Raw genomic sequence first — 22,751 nt, 5'->3', positions numbered from 1 at the left:
GTAAGGAATAACGGTCGAAATTAAAGAAGTCAGACTAGCGACGTTAGCAACCAGGATGTTGGAGCTCAGCTCGGAGTAGCACGAAACTGACCGAGGCAGCCATGTCTGGTTCCTGCTGATGATGCCCGCAAGCCCCTCGATGGTTTTGCCGAAGTTGTACGACCGTGCGGCGCTCGCAACATTACAGCTGTGTAGATCAATTCCGTCAAGGATGATCGTGCCATTGTAGAGATGATTCCAGATGAACTCTGCTGCTGCCGCATATGTTTATTTCGAGTAGCTGTGGCCAAAAAAGAGGAAAGACTTCCAATTAATCAGATACTACCAATCACTGCGAGAGTCGAGGGCTACATACGTCATGAGGGCTCTAGTAAACTATGAGCTCATAGCAACCGTAAATAGAACCGTTCGACCTACCCAATAGTCTCCCCATTGACCACCGCGTCCGTCTGGCTCGTCAGCTGCACACAGACATCAGTGACAAGCAATTTAACGGGCTAACGATGTATATTCTTACATAGAATGCTGCGCCGGCAGTGGTGACTACCGTGGTTGGTCAAATTTATCACCAGCCTTCGTAGCAAGCGGAAGCGATCGGGGTAAATCGGCCAGCCGCAGCATCTTCAGGAGTCACCATATAATCAGATAGCTGATCCCAAGTCCTGACCGCATAAACCATTGACAGAGTGCTGTTGTATGCTGCTGTGGCCTCGAAAGCCGCAAGAGCATACTGTCTATTGCGACGGTAACCAATGAGATTAGCGTGCGAAGCATACTAATATATGAGTCGCTTACGCTGCGACGTAGTTGAAGCCCTGACGATATGCATGTTTGTCAGGCAGTCTTGGCAACGGGCTGCAAATAGCTCACTCTGGAATGGTCAGGGAATGGTTTGGGTGAGTCACAAGGAACTCCACAGTATGGTGGCGTAACTAACGTTCTCTGGGCGAGCATCATAGGACTCTAGCTGAATACGGTGTTGATGCTGTTGACCACCAAATCTTGGTATAGAGCTGTCCCATTCAGACGGTCCATTCGTGCCAGCGAGACAAGAAATATACCCGTGTCATCAAATTCCGTTTCTGCAAGACTGCAACAGGCCGAAGATTAGTACCAAACCTTGATGTTGTGAGATCAGAGTATTACGAACGAGTTATAAAGCCGACGCTAATGTTGAAAAGTGGTATAACGGTGTTGGTAATTGCCGTTGCAAGCTGATACCTATCTGAACATGATATGTAGGTGGTTGATTTCTGGCCAAAAGCTTACGTCGAACCATCGAAGCGAGCAGAAGAACAAGCAGCACTCACTCTCCACTCGGTATCGCAAAGGAGGGGTCCTGAGCATGCACTCTACTGAACATCGGAAGGCAGGCGAAGGGCATGACGAACTGGAACTTCGGGTGCATGGCCGGATGCTAATAGGAAGAGCTGGAGAGTGAGTGGCCGAGGGTAGCCCGTCCCTGGCAAAGTTGATGGGCTGGGATGGCAACCCAGATATGTGATACGATAACAACAAACAGGCTGTGCTCTGGGATACCTCTGAAACCGCGAGCCCCAGGCTACCAAGGTCATATGTGGAGGTTAGCACGTCACATTTACAGCAAACAAATAAGGCTGCATTTCTCATTAATAGGACCCTGGAACGCCAGATAGAACAAACCTCTGCCATAAAGCTGAATCATTTACATTGCTCATTGTCCACCACCTGCTCCAAATTGCCTCGCCCTGTATGAAAGTCAGAAACCGCGTACAATCCTAGCAGCTCAACTCGCAGGCGACTCACATATCTCTCAGAGCGGGATCGGACATCAGGTCTTGCATGTTAGGCATTTCGCCGCCAGACTGCATCTGATTCATCTGCAGCAAGGCTACAGTCAGCCCCGAATAGCCGAGAAGTGACACGATAGCCTGCCACATACCATGTTCGCAACGGATGGGTTCTGCATAAGCCTCTCCATGCCGCCATTCGCCATCATCTGCTGTGCCATCTGCATCATCATCGGGTTGTTCAAGAGGCCCGCGAGGTCCGGCATGCCGCCTCCAGCACCACCGCCTCCACCGCCGCCCATGTTACGGAGCATGTCCGCAAGGCCACCGGCACCGGCACCAGCACCAGCGTCCATGTCAGCGCCGCCGGACGATGTGGCGTCCGTGGATTCGAGAGGTGACAGCTCATCGTCATCCTTGGGAATGCGGGCTTCCGCGCTTTGGAGACCGGTCTTGAGGTTGGCGTTAGAGGGGTCGAGCTCGAGGCCGCGGCGGAACGCGTCACCGGCGGCTCTGAAATCATTCAGGCAGTAGTGCGCGTGCCTATGGTCGCGGAAGGTCAGCGAAGACGTCGTATGGGGGTGCTGCGGCAGGACACTCACCCGAGGCGGTGGTATGCGCGAATAAAGGAGGGGTCAACTTCCAGGGCCTTATCTGCGTCTTGGATAGCACTCTGGTGGTCCCCCTTGCTCGACTGCGCTGCGGCACGGTTGGAGTAGTAGACGGCGTTGGTGCCATCCTTCGCGATCGCCTGCGTGTACAGGTCGATAGCAGCATCGTACTCCTTGCTAGACATCTTCGCGTTGCCTTGAGCTTTCAGCTTTTCAGCACTAGCCTTGTCCGTCTCTGAGGGGCCCGCGGGTTGAGCGGGTGTGGACGATGAAGCTGAGGACGAGCCTGTAGAGCCTATTTTCTCCCGAGTCTTAATGAAGACATCGAAGATAGACTGAAGTGTTGCCGGCTTCACAGATAACCGTTTTGTCTGCTCCTCACTTGAAGGGTCCACGCCAAACGCCTCACCAATACATTGGACTGTGCACCGCATATGGAGTGAGTACGCGCAAGTATGCCAGGAACTGGCGATAACTTACTGGCTACCTCCAGACTCTCAACATCGTCCTGCTTGACCGTTCCGTCTTGAACGGACTGGTTGAGGAAGTCGATGATAGAAAGGACGAGACGTTGTTTGTCCGACATACTGGGTGACTTGCGAGCTGAGCTACTGAAATTAGCCAGGCGTAATAAGTGGGCGCTTCCACAGAACCCGATTGAAGCGAAGTAAGTAACGGAGTTCAACATATTTGTTACACGAGGTATTCCCACAGTTAGCAAGTTCTCAGTCAACGCGCCGCATTCAACGAAAGGCGTTTGTTTGCACGCTGCTCACCAACACCTCCACCCACCATGTTCTTCTGTTCCATCTCTGGAGAGCCTCCTCAAGACCCTGTCATCTCTGTCACGTCAGGACATGTTTATGAGCGCAGGCTCATTGTCAAGTACATCACAGAGAATGGCACAGATCCCATTACTGGCGAGAAGCTCGAGGAGTCGGACCTAATCACGGTCAAAGCCAGTACGTTTAGTCACTTTGCCGTTAGATGTCCAGCGACAGCACTCCGTAAAAGATAAGTCTGACACTCGCTTGCTTCAGACCCGAAGACGGCAGCTCCTCGTCCTACGAGTGCCACGTCCATTCCCGCGTTGCTGCAGACGCTTCAAAACGAGTGGGATGCTGCTATGCTCGAGACGTTCTCCTTGAAGCAGCAAAATAACAACCTGCGTCAGGAGCTCAGCGTTGCTTTGTACATGCAAGATGCTGCAACGAGGGTTGTTGCGCGTCTTATTCGTGAACGCGATGCTGCACGAGAGTGCGTATTCAAGTCGTCACTCTCGCTTGCTTGCTGATGAATTTACATCATATGTGTAGAGCACTTGCCAGTGTCTCTGCGACTATGGGTGTCGTGCCAGCTGCCGACGGCGCCGGAGATGTCGAGATGGGAGATACTGCCGAGGCGGGCGGCCTGCCAGAGAACGTTCTCTCCCAGATTGACGAGACCCACCAAAAGCTTTCTGCTACTCGCAAGAAGCGCAAGGCTCCCGAGGGATATGTTACTCAGGACCAGATCAAGACGTTTGCCGCCAAACACACCGTTCCTTCCCTGCACTCGTCTTCTCCTGCTGGTATTACCGCCCTCGCTGTCTCCAAGAATAACAGCCACTTCCTCACCGGCGGCAACGACAAAGTCGTGCAGCTGTATGACCGGGAGAACGACAAAGTCCTTGCATCGTTGAAGGGTCACCAAAAGAAGGTTAACCACGTCGCGTTCCGTGAAGCAGATGGTGCGCCGACTCTGCTTCTGTCCGGTGGCGCGGACAAGATTGCCAAGGCTTGGTCACACGACGAGGCTTCCGGTGAATACAAGGCGGCCGGTACCATTCGCACCCACAAGGGCGAGATCACTGGCATCGTCGTCCATCCCAGTTCGACCTTGCTCGCGCTCAGCTCATCAGATCGCACCTACTCCCTTCACGATCTCAACACCTTCCAGCAGGTGTACCAGTCGCCAGGATCCGATGAGCCATTCACATCCCTCGGCATTCACCCCGACGGAACCCTGGTTGCGGTCGGCACCCCCGCATCTACCATCCAAGTCTTCGACATCCGCTCTGGCGCCATCGCAGCGACGCTCACCCCTCCGGAAAGTGTTCCTTTCACCGTCAACACCCTCAGCTTCTCTGAGAATGGCTACCACCTCCTCGCCCCCGACTCCTTGTCGTCCGTCGCAATTTGGGATCTGCGCAAGCCCAAACTTGCGACGTCCATCCAGCTCGGCGAGGGATTCAAGACCCACAAGGTTGTGTATGACTACAGCGCACAGCTATTCGGCGTGGCGGGTAGCGAAGGCGTCCGCGTCTTTGCACACAAGAGCTGGGAGGAGCTCGTGCGCCTCGAAGAGGCCGGTGACGTTGTTGACCTTGCTTGGGGTGCGGGTGGCAAGGAGATCTGGGGTGTGAGCGGACGTGATGTGAGGATATGGGGAGCTGCATAGAGCTTAATTGTGGTACGCTACGTATGTCCGTGCTAGTGCTGTGGTATCGATATTGTTCAGTCTTGCGACTCGAGACCTATTGAATAGGCCTCCTGTGGCTATGGCGCGGGCTTTATCCTCAGCCGTCGGGCAAACAGCCCCCTCCGCGCGTCGGAAGGCAGGGCTGTTATCGGAACGACACGGGCCTGGTGTGAGTTATGTGCTCAACGGAGTTCATTTACATCGTGTGTGCTCCGCATCTTGGAGCAATGCCAGCGTGTCGCACAGTAGACGGGGAACCATGCTGATGAAGCCAAGCCTTTCCTTAAATCAGCGAGGAATTCGAGACCCACAAGGTTGTGTACGTCTATAGTGCACAGCTGCTCGGTGTGGCGCGCTGGTGGCGAGGGCGTCCGCGTCCTCGCACAAGAACTGGGAGATCCGGGGTGTGAGCGGACGTGATGTGGGGACATGGAGGGCTGTGCAGAGTCCAATTGCGGTGTGCCGCTTGCGCTAGTGTTATGATATCGATGCTGTCCAGTCTTGCAGCTCGAATAAGCCTCTTGCTGTGGCTACGGCGGGCGCCTTCAAGTTATCTCCAGCCGTCGAGCGAACACAACATTAACCCCCACTGCGCAATGTAAGACGTGGCCATCTGCAAAGGAGACTCGACGGCCTATCGTACGCAAACGTTGTCGAAGCGATGCGGCGGACGCGACGCGAGTTCTCCACTCTCAGCGGTATCCATTCATGTTTTATGCTACGCCTTGAGGCTTGAAGCAATGCTGGTGTGCAGTATAGTAGGCGGAAAACCATGCGTGTTGATCAAGCTAAACCTTTCCTAGGACTCCAGGATCTCGGTTGTCGGAACGAAAACACCGCTATAGTGCTGCAGTTTCCAGGTTTGGTACAAGGACACCCGGGAGATGCGTGATTTGGCCGCGAGGCGCGCCGAAGCCATCCTGCGATCTGTCCATCTCCTACGCGAAAGTGATATGGTCGTAGAAACCCCAAAGGGCCCGCGAGAGGTAACCACCGATGCGTATCGGGAGGAGATACTCCCCGGACCCTATCAAACGTAGCTCGGTCCTTCATGCACCTGATGAGTCACAGTGAATGCATCATGATGAAGGCCATAGCCTCAACGCTAACGTTGATGTTCATTCAGAATGGGCTTGCACATTTAAGTCGCCACCAGCACCTCGACGCGAACATCCTGTACCCGTCACTCGCGACCCGCGCTCCCTCCGTTTCATGTCACAGTCGGCACCAGCGAATCTCTTGACCGGTTCTGGTAGTCAGAACATGGATGAGGCTTCGTCGACTAGTAGTCTTCTTACTAGTGAAGTTCAAAGCTATAACATATACACTCTTGGTGCGCTGCAATTCATGCTGACCGAGGCTACAGTGTTCGGTGAGTACACTCAGTGTTTACCTTGATGGTAAGCTGATATCGTCTTACAGGTGCTTTCTCGCTCTTGGTTGCATTGTCTACGTTCATCCTTTTGCGAGTGGTGTCCAATCATTTCCAAGTCCCTTGCTAAATACTTCATCAGGCGCAACGGCTTCAAGCAAATGTCCCGCATTTTCGTGGCGCTCATATGTGCGATTATGTATGCTACGGCGGCCATACATTTCTCTCTGACAGTGCGAGCAGCCTTCGCCGACGTCACGATGCCGCTGGAAAATTTCGTCTCACAATGTAGGGAGGAGCCGAGTTATGAAGGAGTACATTGTGCACAAGACATCTTCAGTGTGCTCGAGGAACTGAGTCCACGGGGCCCAGAGTTTACCAATTCCTGTGTCCCTACATCTCTGCTGATCGTTAATGTAAGTATGTCCTGAGAGTGGTAAGCCCTATCTTGGCACCTCAAGTTCTGAACTATCTCTGCTTCCCAGTTTGTCCTCAGTGACTCCATCGTACTGTGGAGGGCCTGGGTTTTGTGGCACAAGCGTCGACTTTTCGTTGTCATATCAGCCATCCTTGTCTTGTCTACGCTCAGTGAGTGGACAGCTATGCCAACTAATCCGCAGGGTGCGAATTGACATGATTTACCACTTTGTAGTTCTGTCATCGCTGGGTGTCCGCGATACCTGTCTGCCACAAACTAGCAAGCAGGCTGCTCAAGACTTCAACGATTTACATGGACTTTCTGCTATGGTTCTGTCGCTTCTGACAAACGCTTGGGCGACATCTCTGATCACGTATAAGGCATGGTGAATATATCCGGTGACGGAACACCCATAAATTCAGACTGAAATGGACATTTAACTTCAGGGAGCATCGTCAATCGGTGAGAAGGATGTTTAGAGGTGGAAATATAGGCGTTCGTAGTGCCAAGATACTTGTGCTCTTTGTCGACTCTGGATTATTATACTGTATGCTGTGGGTGCGTATCTCAACCTTGTAGCATCATTGTCCCGACCAGATTCAAGTTCTCATACAAGCTGTTCAGGCATTTCTGGTCATTGAGACTGTCTTCGACTTGTATATTAATGGAGGGTCACACCAGAGGGTGGTGAGCTTTATAAAAGGCACAAATCTTATCTTTGATACAGCACTCATTCACATAATCGTGAGATTTATTTCTTCTTGGATTTCTCTCGCTAATACGGTTTTGCATGGCACAGGGAATGTACCCGACGGCCCTCGTTGTACTCGTTTCCCTAACAGATTTCACAGTGGAAAATGCAACAAAGGTCGCTAATGCGGCTGATTTGCCCGCGCGGTCCCCGGAGTTCAATAAACCTCACAACATTACACGATCCGGGGACGTGCTGGCCTTAAGACCAACGCCGATGATTACTGAGAACGGCGATCCATACATCCAGAGTGTCATCGCCATCCTCGGCGACGAGAGCCCAGGGGAGGAAAATGGAATCAGAGTTCTCGAGAATGTAGAGAATACCTCAACTGTGTAGCGCAGTCTCAAAATATCTGCCGACAATACCCTTTCAGCTAAGGTTTCGCCGCTCCCAGTACGACGATTGCCTTCGTCTATAGTTCTTATATGATCTGCTAATATGATACAGTACATGTCGGAAGATGTACTGCAGATAGGTCTATGTAACGGGTAGAGAAGTTGAATAAGTTTTGTTCTTACACGCTCGTAACCCGGACCACGCCACAAAGCCGGTGCCAGCAATGCCTTCCTTCCGAAGCCGGCCCCAGCTGAAGAGCCCATCCCGGATGACCTTGAGCCGAATCGCTGCATCATATGTGGCAGCCCACACAGTGAAAAGCTCGACCTGTTCCAGCCAGGATACTACTTACATTTCGTTGGCAGTTGGAGCAAAGAAGATTGCCAAGGTTGCACGGCGCCGGCGCCGGCCCGCCGACAAAGCAGTAGCAGGCACCACAGGCGGAGGACTGTTGACGTCGTCTTGCATTTCACTTTGACCTTACTCACGTTCATATACTTCTCGCTACATGCGTACGCATGTGGCATCGGCGCAGGCTTCGGGACCCACAAGATCATGTACGGTTTCAGCGCGCACTAGCTGCTCAGTGATACGGGCAGCGATAACGTCTGCGTCTCCGCGCACAAGAGCTGGGAGGAGGATGTGCGCTCCGAGGAGGCTGGCAACGTCGCTGACTTTGCGTGGGGCGCAGGTGGCAAGTAGATCTGGGGTGTGAGCGGACGAGCCGGGGATGCGAGGATATAGGGAGCTGCACAGAGCTCAATCGTGGTGCGCTGCGTATGTTCGTGCAAGTGCCACTTGTAGTATCGCTACCGTTCACTCTTGCAACTCGAATGAGCTTCCTGTGCCTCGTCTTCAGCCGTCGAGCAGACCCAACCCGCGCGACGGAAGACACAGCCATCAGCAAGGAAACGGGTTATCGGAACAACGCGAACCTTGTGAGTCTCTCTCAACGGAGTTAGTTTACGTCGGTGCTGTGCTTCGCATCTTAGTACCTCGGTTGTCAGAATCATAACGCTGCCATAAATATCACAGCTTACCAATTTGACACAAGGCCATCCGAGAGATGTGTGATTTGGCCGTGATCAAGGCGCGCCCAAACCAACTACAATCTGTTCGTCTCTATCGCGAAGGCGGTGGAAGGTCGTAGAAACCCCAATGGGCTCGTAGGAGGTAAGAACCGATGCGGTTTGGACGGAGATACTCCCTGTCGATGTGCACTTGACGGGTCGCGAATGCATGAAGACTATAGCCTCGATGATGGCTTCGACGTTCATTTAGATGGGCTTGCACATATAAGCCACCGCTTGCACCTCGATGCGCCGTAGTACTCCTGTGTTATCGATCGTTTTCCTTTCATGTCAAAGTCGGTACCAGCAAATCTTTCGACCGGTCCTGGCAGTTGGCAGCTGCAGATTTTGTCGGCTCTTGTTTACACTGCCGACACCACCACCCAAGGCAATCTTACCACACTGCAATCCGTCTTATCTGAGGCAATAATGTTCGGTGAGTGCATCCAATGCTTACCTCGCTCGTCAGCTAATGCCACTTTACAGGTGTTTTCTCACTCCTAGTCATCCTGTCTACGTTCATCCTCCTGTGAGTGACATGCAACTGCCTCCAAGTCTCCTGCTAACTACTTTATCAGGCGCAATGGCTTCAAGCAAATGTCCCGCATCTTTGTGGCGCTCATATGTGTGACTATGTACGCCATGGCGGCCACACACTTCGCTCTGACAGTGCGAACCGCTTTTCTCAACGCCTCCATCTCAATGTCGCAGCTAGACGTTGCCTCACAATGTCTATGGGAGCTGTCGGAAGGAATGTATTGCAGTGAGAGCATCGACAGTATGCTCACTGGTGCAGTGCAACAAGGCACTTGTATCCCCACCTCTCTGCTAACTGTCAACGTAAGTATAACCTGGAAATGAGAAGCTCTGCCTTGTCACCTCCTGAATCATCTTTATTTCCCAGATTATTCTCAGTGACTCCATCGTCCTGTGGAGGGCCTGGGTTTTGTGGTCTAAGCGTCGCCTTTTCATCGTCATCTCAGCCATCCTTGTCTTGACTACGCTTAGTGAGTGGCAGTCGGCTGTGTAAATCTACACACAACGTGTGAGCTGACATGACCCCTTACCTTGTAGTTATTTCGTTGTTGAATGTCCGCAGTGACTCAGTCTGTCCGCCGGGTGGCGAGGTGGGCTGGGCTTTTTATGATTTCGATAGTATATATGGCCTTTCTGCTGTTATTCTGTCACTTTTGACAAATATTTGGGCAACATCTCTAATCGCGTACAAGGCATGGTGAGTATATCGAGTAACAGAATACCCACTGATTTAGACTGAAAGGATATTAACTCAGGGAGCATCGTCAATCGGTGCGGAGGATGTTCAGAGGCGGGAGTATAGGCGTTCGCAGCGCCAAGATACTCATGCTCTTTGTCGATTCTGGATTGCTATACTGTGGGCTGTGGGTGCGTATCTCCTCAGCCCTGTAATGTTATTATCCTGATCGACCTCATGCGAACATTTATTCAGGCGTTATTGACCATCACCGTTGCTACCGACCAATATTACAAAGGAAGATCCTCGACAATGTCACTATTTATAAATGACACAGGATACATCTTCATAACAGTACTCGTTGACATAGTCGTGAGATTTACTTTATCTTGCCAATTTTCTGTCGCTGATACGGTATTTCATCATTTTCATGGCACAGGGAATGTACCCAACGGCCCTCGTTCTACTCGTTTCCCTGACAGATTACACGGTGGAAAATACGATGAGGATCGTGGATACGGCTGATATGCCCGTACGGCCTCTGAAGCTCAATAGACCCCGCAACACGATACGATCCGAAGACGTGCTGGCCTCAAGACCAACAGTGATATTTGAGAACGGCGATCCGTATATCCAGAGTGTCATAGCCATTCTCGGCGATGAGACTCGGAGCCCGGAAGAGGAAACTAAATCTGGAGCTCTCGGGAACGCAGAGGATGTCCCAGCCGTGTAGCGCAGTCTCGACATATCCGCCAATGCCCTCAGTCAAGTTCTCGCTGCTCCTAGTATGACGATTGCCTTCGTCTATAGTCCTTATTTAAGCTGTCCATATGATACAGTACATGTCAGGAGATGTACTGTAGATAGGTCTATGTAACGGACAAATAAATATTCCTCAATGCCCTCTCAGCCAAATTTTCGCTGCTCCTAGTACGACGATTGCCTTCGTCTATAGTCCTTATTTAAGCTACCCATATGATACAGTACATGTCAGGAGATGTATTACAGATAGGTCTATGTAACAGAAAAACAAAGCCATGAGTTCTATCTGTGCACACTCGTACTGTGACCTTGTACCACGCCACAGGGCCGGTGCTAGCAATGCCTTCCTTCCGAGGCCACAGGAGGGCAGAGGGGTGACTTATTTTGAGCACTGCTGCCGCATCGCCACATTATCTGTTGCAGTCTGTACCAGCGAATGTCTAGACCTGTCCCAGTCAGAATATTACTCAAATCGACGATGATGTTCCGACGAAGGTCTATTGTGCCTTCTGCTACGAGTACATCCAGAGTGTAGTACACTAATGTCACAGACCCAGTCAGACTACACAATCAATGCCGAACGAAGTTGCAGGAGTACAGAGAGAAAGTGCTCTGAGACTGCGAAAAACAAAGATATGTGTGGTCGCGCGAAAGAGTATATGCGGGGGATGGGACGGGGATGGGGATGCTACCATATCAGTACAACAATAACAAATAATGATACAGAGACAAGCACAAAGTCCGTGCGAATATGCGATGCGTGTACAACAGGAGAGGCGCCGTTCACGCCCACGTCGTGAGCCCGAACGTCTGATTCACAGGCGGCATCTTGAACGGCGCGCCCATGGCGTCGTTCGTGTTCTGCCACACGGTGTTGCCCCACCAGTCGAATGTGAGGTTGCCGCCCTTGGGGACGAAGAAGCAGACGAAGACGAGGAGCGAGCCGAACGCGAGCCCGGCGTCGAGCGCGGCCGCGAGCACGTAGTTGTAGCGCATCCACCAGCGGAAGTGGCGGCGGCGCAGGAATCCCTGGAAGACGCCGCCGATGACGAACCAGCTGGTGAACTGCATGCCGGTGCACGGCGGGAAGGACGTCGCTGCGCTGAGCGCCGCGGGGATGTTCACGTACCGCCGGGCGAGCGGATAGAAGGGCATTGGCAGCAGTGCGCAGACGAGGATGATCCACAGGAAGCTGCAATAGCTGCGCAGACAAGAGGATGTCAGGAGATGGCACGAAACGATGGGGAAAAAAGGACGTACAGCCCGCCTGGCCCGAAGATGTGCTTGCTGCCGGTGGCGCCCTAGATGACGGCGGACGAGACGAAGACCTGGTTGTCCGTGCACGTGAAGCCGTTGGGCGACAGTGGCGTGCATGCGTCAACGATGCGCCGGGAGATGAATGTCGTGGCGAACATCGTGCGCGGTGAGACCTTCGTGTAGTGCCCGAGCTTGGGGACCGTGAGGTACGTCGACGAGGGCCCAGATGGGGAACTCAGTCGGGAAGATCTCGATATCGATGCAGCCGGCCATGAAATACAGCGCGAACAGGAGGCCGTACCATCACATTGGCACCTCTGGGTACCCCAGCATCAGCCGGGGGTCGACGTCGCGGTTGTCGGACAGCGAGCTGCTGAACTGGCGCCGAATGTCGCGGCTGTACCAGACTGGGGGGGAAACGAGCTGTTAGCACGAGTAGGAGCACTTCAAAAAAAAAAAAAAAAGGTATACGCACGGATGGTGTGGACGATGATCGCAGGGAAGATGGCGAAGCACATGGTGTTGGTCCAGCTCAAGAACAGCGGGGAGTACGCATAGTACAGGTCTGCGTCAAAGGTGCCGTTGTTCATGACTTGTGTGACGTCATACGGCATGCCGGTGTTGTCGAACGACGTGACGATGGAGATGGGCATGTGCTGAGCAAATACGACGTTTTTGACTGTGCAATACCATCAGAATCGGCACTCGAAAGGAGAAAGCACGCCCACGAGAAGATGCTGACGCCGGTGAAGACGAAGCCGGGGATGAGGCCGATGAGGTACCACAGCGCCGAGGCGACGCAGACGATGGCGAACAGCTTGTGTCGGGAGATGTGCTCCCGCTCGTGCTTGCCCCAGGTGCGATGCAGCGTGTTCATCAGGCTGCAGCTGACCAGCGTGCCGGGGTAGATCATGCTCAAGGGCCAGACAAGGAATGAGCAGAACATGCCACAGATTACCATGCCGATCAGCTGGTTAGACAGGGCGGTGAGGATTTTGTACGAGTACGAGAGCTCCTGGCCGTGGTTGACCTCCTGGGTGATGTAGACTGAGGACATGTAGACGGTCTGCCAGCACATGGAGACCATGGCGACGATGAGGGTGTGTTATTTGAAGTTGAAGGGTCCGGGATTGAGCGACCATGTGTAGCCGAAGGTGCGGTATTGAGTGATGGGGAGTGCCCAGACGAACTTGCCAAAGGGCATGACGAGAATCAAGGCGACGTCCAGATCGGGCATCAGGAAAATGTTCAAACGTCTTGACATCGTTTGTGCGTCTTGGGATCGGACCGACATGGCTTGGGCGCCTTGATAATGTTGGGTAACACCTCCAAGACAGGTCCCAACAACGCCTAAGGTAGACTAAGGCACGCCATCTAATCCAAGACGCCTCCAACACCCAGTGATGCCACTCTGGGCTACAGCAATAGATCAAAACACGTTCACGGCAAAGAAGTAACGAACTATGTACCTCGCAGGGACATGAACGTGTTGAGACTTGGAGCTTTGAAGCAGCAATCGCGAACACCAAGCCCGGGAACCAGCCGAAGACTGGCGGTCCCCGGCGAAGCCTCTGGTCGATAATAAATATACAGCAGCAGGCGCCACTCGTACCTATACAGGCGAAGGACTGTTGGCGTCGTCTTTCAATTCACTTCGACCTTGCTCGCGTTCATGCGCGTACGCGCGTAGCGCCGGTGCGCACACTTTCTGCCAACGACAACTTCCTAATCAAGCTTAATCAAGGTTGGTAAGGGTACGCGTGCGTGTACATAGGCGCTCCGTAGGAGATTGCGACGTCCATCCAGCTCAGCGAGGGAATTCGAGACCCACAAGGTCGTGTACATCTAGTGGCAGCGCACATCTGCTTGGTGCTGCCCGCGGGCGGCGAGGGTGTCCGCGTCCTCGCACAAGAGCTGGGAGGTCTGGAATCTGTGCAAACCCAAGGTCGCGGCGTCCACCAGCTCGGCGCAGGCGGCAAGTAGATCTGGGGTGTGAGCGGACGGGTCGGGGATGCGAGGATATAGGGAGCCGCATGCATAGAGCTCAATCGTGGTGCGCTGCGTATGTTCGTGCAAGTGCTACTTTGTGGTATCGCTACCGCTCACTCTTGCAACTCGAATAAGCGTCCTGTGGTGTCGGACAAACTCAACCCGTGCAAGGCAAAACACGGCCATCAGCAAAGGAAATGAGTTATCGGAGCGACGCGTATCTTGTGAGTCTCACGCTTTCAACGGAGTTCATTCACGTCGTGTGTCGCATCTTGGAGCAATGTGGCGCAGTGGGCGGAAAACCGTGCGCCCTGATCAAACCAAACCTTTCCGACGTGTGTCAATAAGTACCTCGGTTGTCAGTATCAAAACGCTGCCCTAAATACCGCAGCTTCCCTATCTGATACAAGGCCACTTAAGAGATGTGTGATTTGGCCGTGATCAAGGCGCGCCGAAGCCAGCTGCGATCTGTTCGTCTTTGTCGCGAAGGCGGTACTAGGTCGTAGAAACCCCAACAGACGTGCAGGAGGTAAGCACCAATGCGTTTTGGACGGAGATATTCCCTGTCATATGCGGCACTTGACAGGTCACGAACGCACGGAGACCATAGCCTCGATGATGGCCTCGACGTTCATCCAGATGGGCTTGCACATATAAGCCACCACTTGTACCCCGATGCACCGTACTACTCTTGTGCTATCGATTGTTTGCGCTATCAGCATTTCATGGCACAGTCGGTACCAGCAAATGTCTCGACCGGTCCTGGCAGTTTGGATATGGATCAGCTACATAATTTGTCGGATGCGCTCGAACAGATTATCTTCATCACCCCAGGCAATCCTAGCACACTACAACGCATCTTATCTGAGGCGATAGTGTTTGGTGAGTGTATCCAGTGCTTACCTTGCTCGTCAGCTAATACCACTTCACAGGTGTTTTCTCACTCCTAGTTATCCCGTCTACGTTCATCCTCCTGTAAGTGACATGCAACTGCCTCCAAGTCTCCTGCTAACTATTTCATTAGACGTAATGGCTTCAAGCAGACATCTCGCATCTTTGTGGCGCTCATATGTGTGATTATGTACGCCATGGCGGCCACACACTTCGCTCTGGCAATGCGAGCCGCTCTTGTCAGCGCCTCCTTCTCGATGTCGCAGCTGGCCATCGTCTCGCAATGTATGCAAGAGCTGACGACAGGAGAATATCATAGTGGAAATATCGGCAGTTGTCCCGCTTCTGCAACCAACTGGCCAGTGGTTAGCAACGAGCCTCTAGGTTGTATCCCCATCTCTCTGGTGACTGTTAATGTGAGTATAACTTGGGAATGGAAAGTTCTGCCTTGTGACATTCTGAATCATCTCTATTTTCCAGATTGCTCTCAGTGACTCCGTCGTCCTGTGGAGAGCCTGCCCCGACCAGCCAGGACATTACACAAATCGACGACGACGATGTTCGAGAGTCATGAAGGTCTATTGTGCCTTCTGCTACGGGTACATCCAGAGTGTAGTACACTAATGTCACAGACCCAGTCAGACTACACAATCAATACCGAACGAAGCTGCAGGAGTACAGAGAGAAAGTGTTTTGAGGTCTGCGAAAAAAAAGGTATCTGTGGTCGCGCGAAAGAGAGTATATGCGGGGGATGGGGATGGTGATGGGGATGGGGATGCTACCATACCAGTACAACAATAACAAATAATGATACAGAGACAAGCACAAAGTCCGTGCGAATATGCGATGCGTGTACAACAGGAGAGGCACCGTTCACGCCCACGTCGTGGGCCCGAACGTCTGGTTGACGGGCGGCATCTTGAACGGCGCGCCCATGGCGTCGTTCGTGTTCTGCCACACGGTGTTGCCCCACCAGTCGAACGTGAGGTTGCCGCCCTTGGGGACGAAGAAGCAGACGAAGACGAGGAGCGAGCCGAACGCGAGCCCGGCGTCGAGCGCGGCCGCGAGCACGTAGTTGTAGCGCATCCACCAGCGGAAGTGGCGGCGGCGCAGGAATCCCTGGAAGACGCCGCCGATGACGAACCAGCTGGTGAACTGCATGCCGGTGCATGGCGGGAAGAACATCGCCGCGCTGAGGGCCGCGGGGATGTTCACGTACCGCCAGCGCGAGTACGGGTACCGCCGGGCGAGCAGGTAGAAAGGTACCGGTAGCAGCGAGCAGACGAGGATTATCCACAGGAAGCTGCGGTAGCTGCAAAGGGGAAAAAGGAATTAGATGACGGCACGAAAAACTGGTGTGAAAAACGACGTACAGCCCGCCTGGACCGAAGATGCGCTTGCTGCCGATGGCGCCCCAGATGACGGCGGACGAGACAAAGTCCTGGTTGTCCGCACACGTGAAGCCGTTGGGCGACAGCGGCGTGCACGCGTCGACGTTGTTGTTGAGCACGGCGTCGACGATGCCCTGGGAGATGAACGTCGTGACGAACACCGACGCGAGCGTGCCGGCGAACATCGTCCGCGGCGGGACCTTCATGTAGTGCCCGAGCTTGAGGACCGTGAGGTACGTCGACGAGATCTCCTGGGCCGCGCCGAGGTACGACTTGAACAGCATGAACGCGACCGGCTTGCCCGGCGTCACGTAGCCGCCCAGGATCTCGGCGAGGTAGGTCATCGCGAGCCACTGGTTGGTGACGGCGCGGATGATGCCGAGCGGGATGACGAGCGCCGTGGTGATCAGGAGCGAGACGACGAGGGCCCAGATGGGGAACTCGGTCGGGAAGATCTCGATGCCGATGCAGCCGGCCACGAAGCAGAGCGCGAACAGGAGGCCGTACCACCACATTGGCACCTCTGGGTACGCGAGCATCAGCCGGGAGTGGACGTCGCGGTTGTCGGACAGCGAGCTGCTGAACTGGCGCCGGATGTCGCGGCTGTACCAGACTAAAAAGCAAACGAGCTGTTAGGACGAGCAGGAGTACTTTGAAGTGTGTGTACGTACGGATGGTGTGGACAATGGTGGCCGGGAAGATGGCGAAGCACATGGTGTAGGCAAGCACGTTCGTCGAGCTCAAGAACAGCGGGGAGTACGCATGGTACAGGTCGGCGTCGAAGGTGCCATTGTTCATGACTTGTGTGACGTCGTATGGCATGCCGGTGTTGTCGAACGGCGTGACGATGGAGATCGGCATGTACTGAGCAAACACGACGTTCTTGACTGTGCAATACCATCAGAATCAACACTCGAGAGGAGAAAGCACGCCACTCACAGTACAGGATGGGGGCGATGATCCAGCACACAATCACAAAGGTGACGTAGACGTTAATCTGCGCCCACCACGGAGAGACCAGCGAGTTCGCGCCAGACGGCAAGATGATCATCGACCAGTCGAAGGTGAGCAGGCCCATGCCCATGCCGCTGAGCGATCCGAAGACGACGTTGACCGTCGGGTTCGTCGGCGCAATCCAGCACGCCCACGAGAAGATGCTGACACCGGTGAAGACGAAGCCGGGGATGAGGTACCACAGCGCCGAGGCGACGCAGACGATGGCGAACAGCTTGTGGCGCGAGATGTGCTTCCGCTCGCGCTTGCCCCAGGTGCGGTGCAGCGTGTTCATCAGGCTGCAGCTGACCAGTGTGCCGGGGTAGATCATGCTCGACGGCCAGACGAGGAAGGACCGGAACATGCCGCCGATGCCCATGCCGATCAGCTGGTTGGAGAGGGCGGTGAGGATTTTGTACGAGTACGAGAGCTCCTGGCCGTAGTTGACCTCCTGGGTGATGTAGACCGAGGACATGTAGACGGTCTGCCAGCACATGGAGACCATGGCGACGATGAGGGTGTGCTCCTTGACGTTGAAGGGTCCAGGGTTGAGCGACCATGTGTAGCCAAAGGTGCGGTATTGAGTGGTGGGAAGTGCCCAGGCGAGGAACTTGCCGAAGGGCATGACGAGAATCTGGGCGACGAGAGGGCTGAATGTCCAGATCTGGGCTACAGTAATGGGTCAGAACGCGTTTACGACAAAGGAGTGGTGGACCGTGTACCTCTCAGGGACATGAACGTGTTGAGACTTGTAGCAGCAATCGCGAACACCAATCCCAAGAACCAACTGAACAGGGGGTCGTTAGACTGACGAGAACATATGCAAGGCGAGCTACTTACGCTCTGAAGGTGTTCACGGGCATGGACGGATCGTCCACATTTGAGACGGCTGCTCGGACCTCGGGATATGGCGAGTCGCTGGGGAAGACGAATGAGCAGCTGTCTGAGAGAAGAGCAGGAAACCACGTACTCGTCGAGGTCGCTGGCCGCAGAGGACCAGAGGTGAGAGTGGGACTGTTCGGTCTTACCGTAGGTCGAAGTGACTGCGGTCTTGCCGTAGGTGGACTCGGCGTTTGACTCTGTCTCGTAATCAGAGCCCGAGTGCCTGCTCGAGATGAAACCCTTCTCCTTGGGGTCGAGGTCGATGGACTCTGTGGACAGGGTGGGAGAAGGAGGGCGGTAGTCCCAGTTGGGATCGTTGAGGTGCTCGAGAACATCGTCGATGTCTTCGGGGACATCGGGAACAGTGCGGCGTAAGGCCGCGAGGGAAGAAGCAAGAGCTGTCGACATGATGTGTCCCGCGCTGTGAGCCCACCAAGCAGCGATGGAGCGAGAAGATGGGCAGCAAGAAGAAGAGAAGAGCGAAACGGGGATGCCTGGAGGACATCCCGAGAGTGCTCTCCTTTTGACTGGGCTCGGTAGACGTGTCGTGCCTTGCGGAGCACCTGCAATTGTGTAGGGTATCGAGGACGATCAGACAGGGATCGAGCGGACCATACGTCCGCACAATAGGTCAAAGCGCGAGCTTAGAGACGGAAGGTAAGTTGTTGACAATTAGGAGGGAGCGCCGCTGGATGAACTCACATCGTGCAGACCGAGTCAATGGCGAAGTAGGAGGACAGGATGCCCACGGTTGTGTGGATAGTGTCCGGTAGCCCAGCTGACGACATGTCGAGTGCAGGGAGAACACGGCCTGTGCGAGCCTTGGGATTCATTGCGGCTCGAGAGGACCCAAAGGGGCCTTGCGCATCGACCAGATCACATCCTTATTGTGTTGGCCTTGCATCGCTTCGGATCCTGGCCCAGCGCGGGCGCTGCCAAACACAATAACAACGGCCCAGAAAGGAAGTCCCACCGCAAGACGGCTTTGATCGCGCCTCCACGTGGCCGATAAAGCAGCGCTTCTCGCTGGCCCGTCCGTTCCAGGAAGGCGCTGTCGTTCGCAGACGCCCGTCCGCACCGCTCCCAGGGCCTGGAGCACGCTATCCGCCCCAAATATATAAGAGTCGGCTGGGCGAGCACATGCACCGGCACCCCGCGGCCCCCTTCCAGGCTGGCGACGGCCCACTGCACTCCTCAGACACCCTTATCCTCGTCTCATCTCCGCGGCATATTGCGCAACCCTGCCCCACGCTACGCATTGCTATATACACCCTCAGACTCTCAGCCGCATTCGGGTCTCGGAATGTCGGAATATGATACTGCAATACTTGCGAATTGCGGGGAGTCCCCTGCCGGAACGGCCGGTCATGAGTAGCGTGCAGACATCATAGCTGACTAACGATGGCGCATTCGCTTGAACCTATGGCGAAGCCCACACTGGACCCATACTTAACACACCCTCTGCGCAAGCGACAGAAGCCTGCTCAACCGTTGCCGCACCTCGTCCAGGATGTCTACCACTTCTACTGTGACCGCTCACGAGACCTCCGGGTCGATCAAGGTCAAGGCCGAGGAGAAGCAGGAGCAGACCGAGTACAAGTACGCTCACCTGCTCCCCACCTTCCCGAAGGACGAGCACTACCCCCCGCTCGAGCCCTTCGAGCACGTCGACCCTGGCCATCGCGCGCTGCAGCACCCCAACCCGCGGCAGTTCCTCGAGAATGCCAAGGTCTCGCAGCTCACGCCCCCTGCCGGAGAGGAGATCCGTGGTGTGAACTTGGCTACTCTCACAAACGATGAGAGGGACGAGCTGGCCCTGGAGGTCCGTGTGGAAACTACTCTATTCCTTATGTTTGTTCTAATGCATGTCTTCACCTTAGGTCGCGAAGCGCAAGGTCCTGGTTCTCAGAGATCAGCAAGACTTCATCGAGCGTGGACCTGACTTCTGGCTTGAGTGGGGTTAGTAACTTGGCACTGAATGGCCACCACATCTGAGCTCACTGCTACATCCTATGAAGGCCGCCACTTCGGCCGCCTGCACATCCACCCGACCTCAGGACACCCCGACGGCTACCCGCACCTGCACCTCGTGTACCGCGACAAGCACTCGACGTTCAACTACGAGCATAGCGACCGGACGATCGCGACGAGCTGGCACTCGGACGTGAGCTACGAGCGGCAGCCGCCGGGGCTGACGACGCTCTTCCTCGTCGCCGCGCCCGAGACGGGCGGGGACACGGTCTTCACGTCGCAGGTGACGACGCTGCGGCGGCTCTCGCCCGACTTTGTCGCCTTCCTCCGCACCCTCCGCGCGACGCACTCGGCGCACGAGCAGGCCGAGTTCTCGCGCGCCGGCAACCGCGGCGGCGTCGTCCGCCGCGAGCCCGTCGTCCACGAGCACCCCGTCATCCGCAGGCACCCCGTCACCGGCGAAGAGGCGCTCTACGTCAACCGGCAGTTCACCCGGCGCATCGTCGGCTTCAAGAAGGAGGAGTCGGGTGAGTGCCTGGGCGCGACCCTGCGCGAGGGGAGGGGCAAAGGCTGACCGTTTCGCGCCAGACGCCATCCTCAACTTCCTGTACGACCACATCGACCGCAGCATCGACAGCCAGGTGCGCACTCATTGGGAGCCCTACACCGTCGTCCTCTGGGACAACCGTGTCACCGCACACGTGAGTGGCGCTTCATGCGCTCTTCGCTGGCTTCTCCTGACGTTCACCCTCTGCAGTCTGCCATCCTCGACTTCACCGAAGAGGGTGCCGTGCGCCACGGCATTCGCATCACACCCCAAGCGGAGAGGCCCATTCCCGCCAACCCCGACCTCAAGCTCAACTAAGCTCAGGTACATACCAGGACATGCTGAAAAACGGACCGGTTCGCGTACATTGCTAAAAGGAAACCGGTGTAAAAATGGATGTACTTTATCTCTGTGGCCTGTGTATGATCATTCAGATGATAATGTACCGGAGACGCGTGAGGGTTCGTTAGGAGGTGAGCATGCTAGCGCGTGAACCGTACTACGAAGAGATGTTCCCGACCTGCTCTTCGTTGCAACACCACCTTTTCAGGCGTAATGTCAGGCTCAGCACGCTATCGTAGAGATTGTCACTCGCCTCGCTCCGAAATCCGGACTCCTGCTCCATCCGACTTCGAATTCCGGGCACGTCGTTCTGCTTGACTGCTACCAGGTAGAACAGGCCTGTCGGAGACAGCAGATTCTGCACAGCGATCAGCTATCTCATTCACCCACTCAAAAAGAGCACACAACGTACGTCCAGGTCGTCCAGCAGCGCGTCCGTGACCTGCATGCCATCCCTCCCGCCTGCCCACGCGCCCGCAATCCCGGCGGTGCTCTGCGCACCGTACGCTTCTTCATCGAAAGTCGGAACGTAGGGAGGGTTGAATATGAGGAGATCGATGCTGCGGTGCAGACGCGTCCGCACCGGGCCTGCCAGGCTTGCGACGATGGGGTCTACGGCCGTCTACTACACGGCGTCCGTGTCAGGGCTTGAGAGGACCGGAGAGGGGGGAAGGGAGGGGCACCTTGTTCTGACGCGCAGTTCGCAGTGTGCATGAGGCGGCATGAGGATTGATGTCCGTAGAAAGGTACACTGTGGTGCAAGTCAGTTCCAAAGCGGAGACGATATTGAAGAGGCGACTGACGACACGAGTGCCCGAGGATGGCCCCGACGAAGCTGGAGACGCAGCCTGAACCAGACCTGTGCGATTTACGTTATATGTGAATCTCAGTGAGAGACGCGAGACGCACCCTATCTCCAGGCACACCAGAGGCTTTGTTTCGCGAAGCTCGTCCGCGTCCTGCTCAAGCGCGTCAAGCAGGATAAATGTGTCCTCTGGCGAAGGCAAGATCTAGTCATTCAGAGACGTGGGTGAGGTTCAAGACACACCCGCAGGCTTGTAAACGTGCTCATAGTCCGCAGTGGTCAGATGTGAGAGGTCTGGCGTCGGGATCATCGTGGTCTCTGGCCAAGAACAGGTGTAAGACGCGTACGGGCGCCAAAGCCACTTGTCATCGACCGTCACTCGAGTTGTCGGCGGCACTCCGCTCTGCCGTCTTGGCCGATTTCTTCAAAGGGATCTCACTGAATTGTACACCAGAAATAACATATGCATTATTTCATAGACAATTGGCCATGATTCTTGTAGCAGTATGTGTACCATCGGTATGTTTGTCCCGAAAGCTCATACTACTCCGCGCGGCGACAATGTTTTAACTGCAACTCAGATGTCGCTGCAGACAAACTCCATCGTGATATCTTGTTCAGCGCGGCCCGGTCCTCTCTTTCAGGTGCTATCGTCCACGTCGTCAGGGCCATGTGAGGCTTGAGTCGCACTGGGCGCCTGCAAGCGCCACAAAGTGACAAGGGTGTTGGCAGACCCCGGCCACTTGCTTTCCTCCTTTCATCTCGCTCGGCCTGTTGGATAGAAAGGCAATATCGAATAAGAACCGTGAGGGATAGGAAGAGGTCACGAAAGCTCGTAATATTCATTCCAAGCTGGTACCCCGTGCGTGGAGTACGGCACAGCTAGCTAGCTTGTGACAACGAAAGATCAAACCGGAG

General features: G+C 54.8%; 9 protein-coding genes across 9 annotated transcripts; 5 read left to right on the top strand and 4 right to left on the bottom strand.

The window, feature by feature from the left end:
* The first annotated feature begins 3,143 nt into the window (after positions 1 to 3,143).
* On the top strand, positions 3,144 to 4,943 carry PHACADRAFT_133570 (uncharacterized protein). The gene is made up of 3 exons (XM_007390177.1): positions 3,144 to 3,342; positions 3,421 to 3,637; positions 3,697 to 4,943. Exons 1-3 carry the CDS (start codon positions 3,174 to 3,176, stop codon positions 4,817 to 4,819), a joined length of 1,509 nt encoding a protein of 502 aa, XP_007390239.1. The 5' UTR covers positions 3,144 to 3,173; the 3' UTR covers positions 4,820 to 4,943.
* Positions 4,944 to 5,250: 307 nt separating this feature from the next.
* On the top strand, positions 5,251 to 5,468 carry PHACADRAFT_246926 (uncharacterized protein). Its single transcript, XM_007390176.1, has one exon. It carries the CDS (start codon positions 5,260 to 5,262, stop codon positions 5,440 to 5,442), a length of 183 nt encoding a protein of 60 aa, XP_007390238.1. The 5' UTR covers positions 5,251 to 5,259; the 3' UTR covers positions 5,443 to 5,468.
* A 791-nt stretch (positions 5,469 to 6,259) lies between these two features.
* PHACADRAFT_168109 (uncharacterized protein) lies at positions 6,260 to 7,776 on the top strand. Its single transcript, XM_007390175.1, has 7 exons — positions 6,260 to 6,401; positions 6,456 to 6,628; positions 6,698 to 6,800; positions 6,865 to 7,015; positions 7,077 to 7,188; positions 7,255 to 7,374; positions 7,430 to 7,776. Exons 1-7 carry the CDS (start codon positions 6,374 to 6,376, stop codon positions 7,718 to 7,720), a joined length of 978 nt encoding a protein of 325 aa, XP_007390237.1. The 5' UTR covers positions 6,260 to 6,373; the 3' UTR covers positions 7,721 to 7,776.
* A 1,443-nt stretch (positions 7,777 to 9,219) lies between these two features.
* Positions 9,220 to 10,971, top strand: PHACADRAFT_203941 (uncharacterized protein; the record flags this gene model as incomplete). Its single annotated transcript, XM_007390174.1, has 8 exons — positions 9,220 to 9,226; positions 9,277 to 9,319; positions 9,369 to 9,630; positions 9,695 to 9,797; positions 9,865 to 10,024; positions 10,083 to 10,194; positions 10,259 to 10,375; positions 10,443 to 10,971. The coding sequence occupies 8 exons, from the start codon at positions 9,220 to 9,222 to the stop codon at positions 10,734 to 10,736; spliced, it is 1,098 nt and encodes a 365-aa protein (XP_007390236.1). The 3' UTR covers positions 10,737 to 10,971.
* Positions 10,972 to 11,238: 267 nt separating this feature from the next.
* Positions 11,239 to 12,295, bottom strand: PHACADRAFT_203940 (uncharacterized protein; the record flags this gene model as incomplete). Its single annotated transcript, XM_007390173.1, has 3 exons — positions 11,239 to 11,966; positions 12,026 to 12,066; positions 12,179 to 12,295. 3 exons carry the CDS (start codon positions 12,293 to 12,295, stop codon positions 11,549 to 11,551), a joined length of 576 nt encoding a protein of 191 aa, XP_007390235.1. The 3' UTR covers positions 11,239 to 11,548.
* Positions 12,296 to 12,325: 30 nt separating this feature from the next.
* PHACADRAFT_189918 (uncharacterized protein) lies at positions 12,326 to 13,109 on the bottom strand (the record flags this gene model as incomplete). Its single annotated transcript, XM_007390172.1, has 3 exons — positions 12,326 to 12,429; positions 12,498 to 12,678; positions 12,765 to 13,109. The coding sequence occupies 3 exons, from the start codon at positions 13,107 to 13,109 to the stop codon at positions 12,326 to 12,328; spliced, it is 630 nt and encodes a 209-aa protein (XP_007390234.1).
* Positions 13,110 to 13,828: 719 nt separating this feature from the next.
* On the bottom strand, positions 13,829 to 18,647 carry PHACADRAFT_246918 (uncharacterized protein). Its single transcript, XM_007390171.1, has 13 exons — positions 18,257 to 18,647; positions 18,127 to 18,204; positions 18,009 to 18,073; positions 17,233 to 17,955; positions 16,965 to 17,180; positions 16,276 to 16,906; positions 15,383 to 16,214; positions 15,036 to 15,318; positions 14,944 to 14,986; positions 14,596 to 14,893; positions 14,432 to 14,538; positions 14,147 to 14,369; positions 13,829 to 14,088 (listed from the first exon to the last, which is right to left on the bottom strand). Exons 1-7 carry the CDS (start codon positions 18,574 to 18,576, stop codon positions 15,776 to 15,778), a joined length of 2,472 nt encoding a protein of 823 aa, XP_007390233.1. The 5' UTR covers positions 18,577 to 18,647; the 3' UTR covers positions 13,829 to 14,088; positions 14,147 to 14,369; positions 14,432 to 14,538; positions 14,596 to 14,893; positions 14,944 to 14,986; positions 15,036 to 15,318; positions 15,383 to 15,775.
* A 756-nt stretch (positions 18,648 to 19,403) lies between these two features.
* PHACADRAFT_246914 (uncharacterized protein) lies at positions 19,404 to 21,130 on the top strand. Its single transcript, XM_007390170.1, has 5 exons — positions 19,404 to 19,990; positions 20,049 to 20,127; positions 20,187 to 20,666; positions 20,728 to 20,840; positions 20,897 to 21,130. The coding sequence occupies exons 1-5, from the start codon at positions 19,679 to 19,681 to the stop codon at positions 21,002 to 21,004; spliced, it is 1,092 nt and encodes a 363-aa protein (XP_007390232.1). The 5' UTR covers positions 19,404 to 19,678; the 3' UTR covers positions 21,005 to 21,130.
* A 38-nt stretch (positions 21,131 to 21,168) lies between these two features.
* Positions 21,169 to 22,143, bottom strand: PHACADRAFT_155889 (uncharacterized protein; the record flags this gene model as incomplete). The annotated part of the gene is made up of 7 exons (XM_007390169.1): positions 21,169 to 21,228; positions 21,282 to 21,386; positions 21,441 to 21,650; positions 21,712 to 21,779; positions 21,832 to 21,887; positions 21,938 to 22,022; positions 22,077 to 22,143. The coding sequence occupies 7 exons, from the start codon at positions 22,141 to 22,143 to the stop codon at positions 21,169 to 21,171; spliced, it is 651 nt and encodes a 216-aa protein (XP_007390231.1).
* Between the last annotated feature and the right edge of the window lie 608 nt (positions 22,144 to 22,751).

This window comes from Phanerochaete carnosa (assembly GCF_000300595.1).
Source record: "Phanerochaete carnosa HHB-10118-sp unplaced genomic scaffold PHACAscaffold_1, whole genome shotgun sequence".
NCBI lineage: Eukaryota > Fungi > Basidiomycota > Agaricomycetes > Polyporales > Phanerochaetaceae > Phanerochaete > Phanerochaete carnosa.
This window is presented reverse-complemented; position numbering and strand designations above follow the sequence as displayed.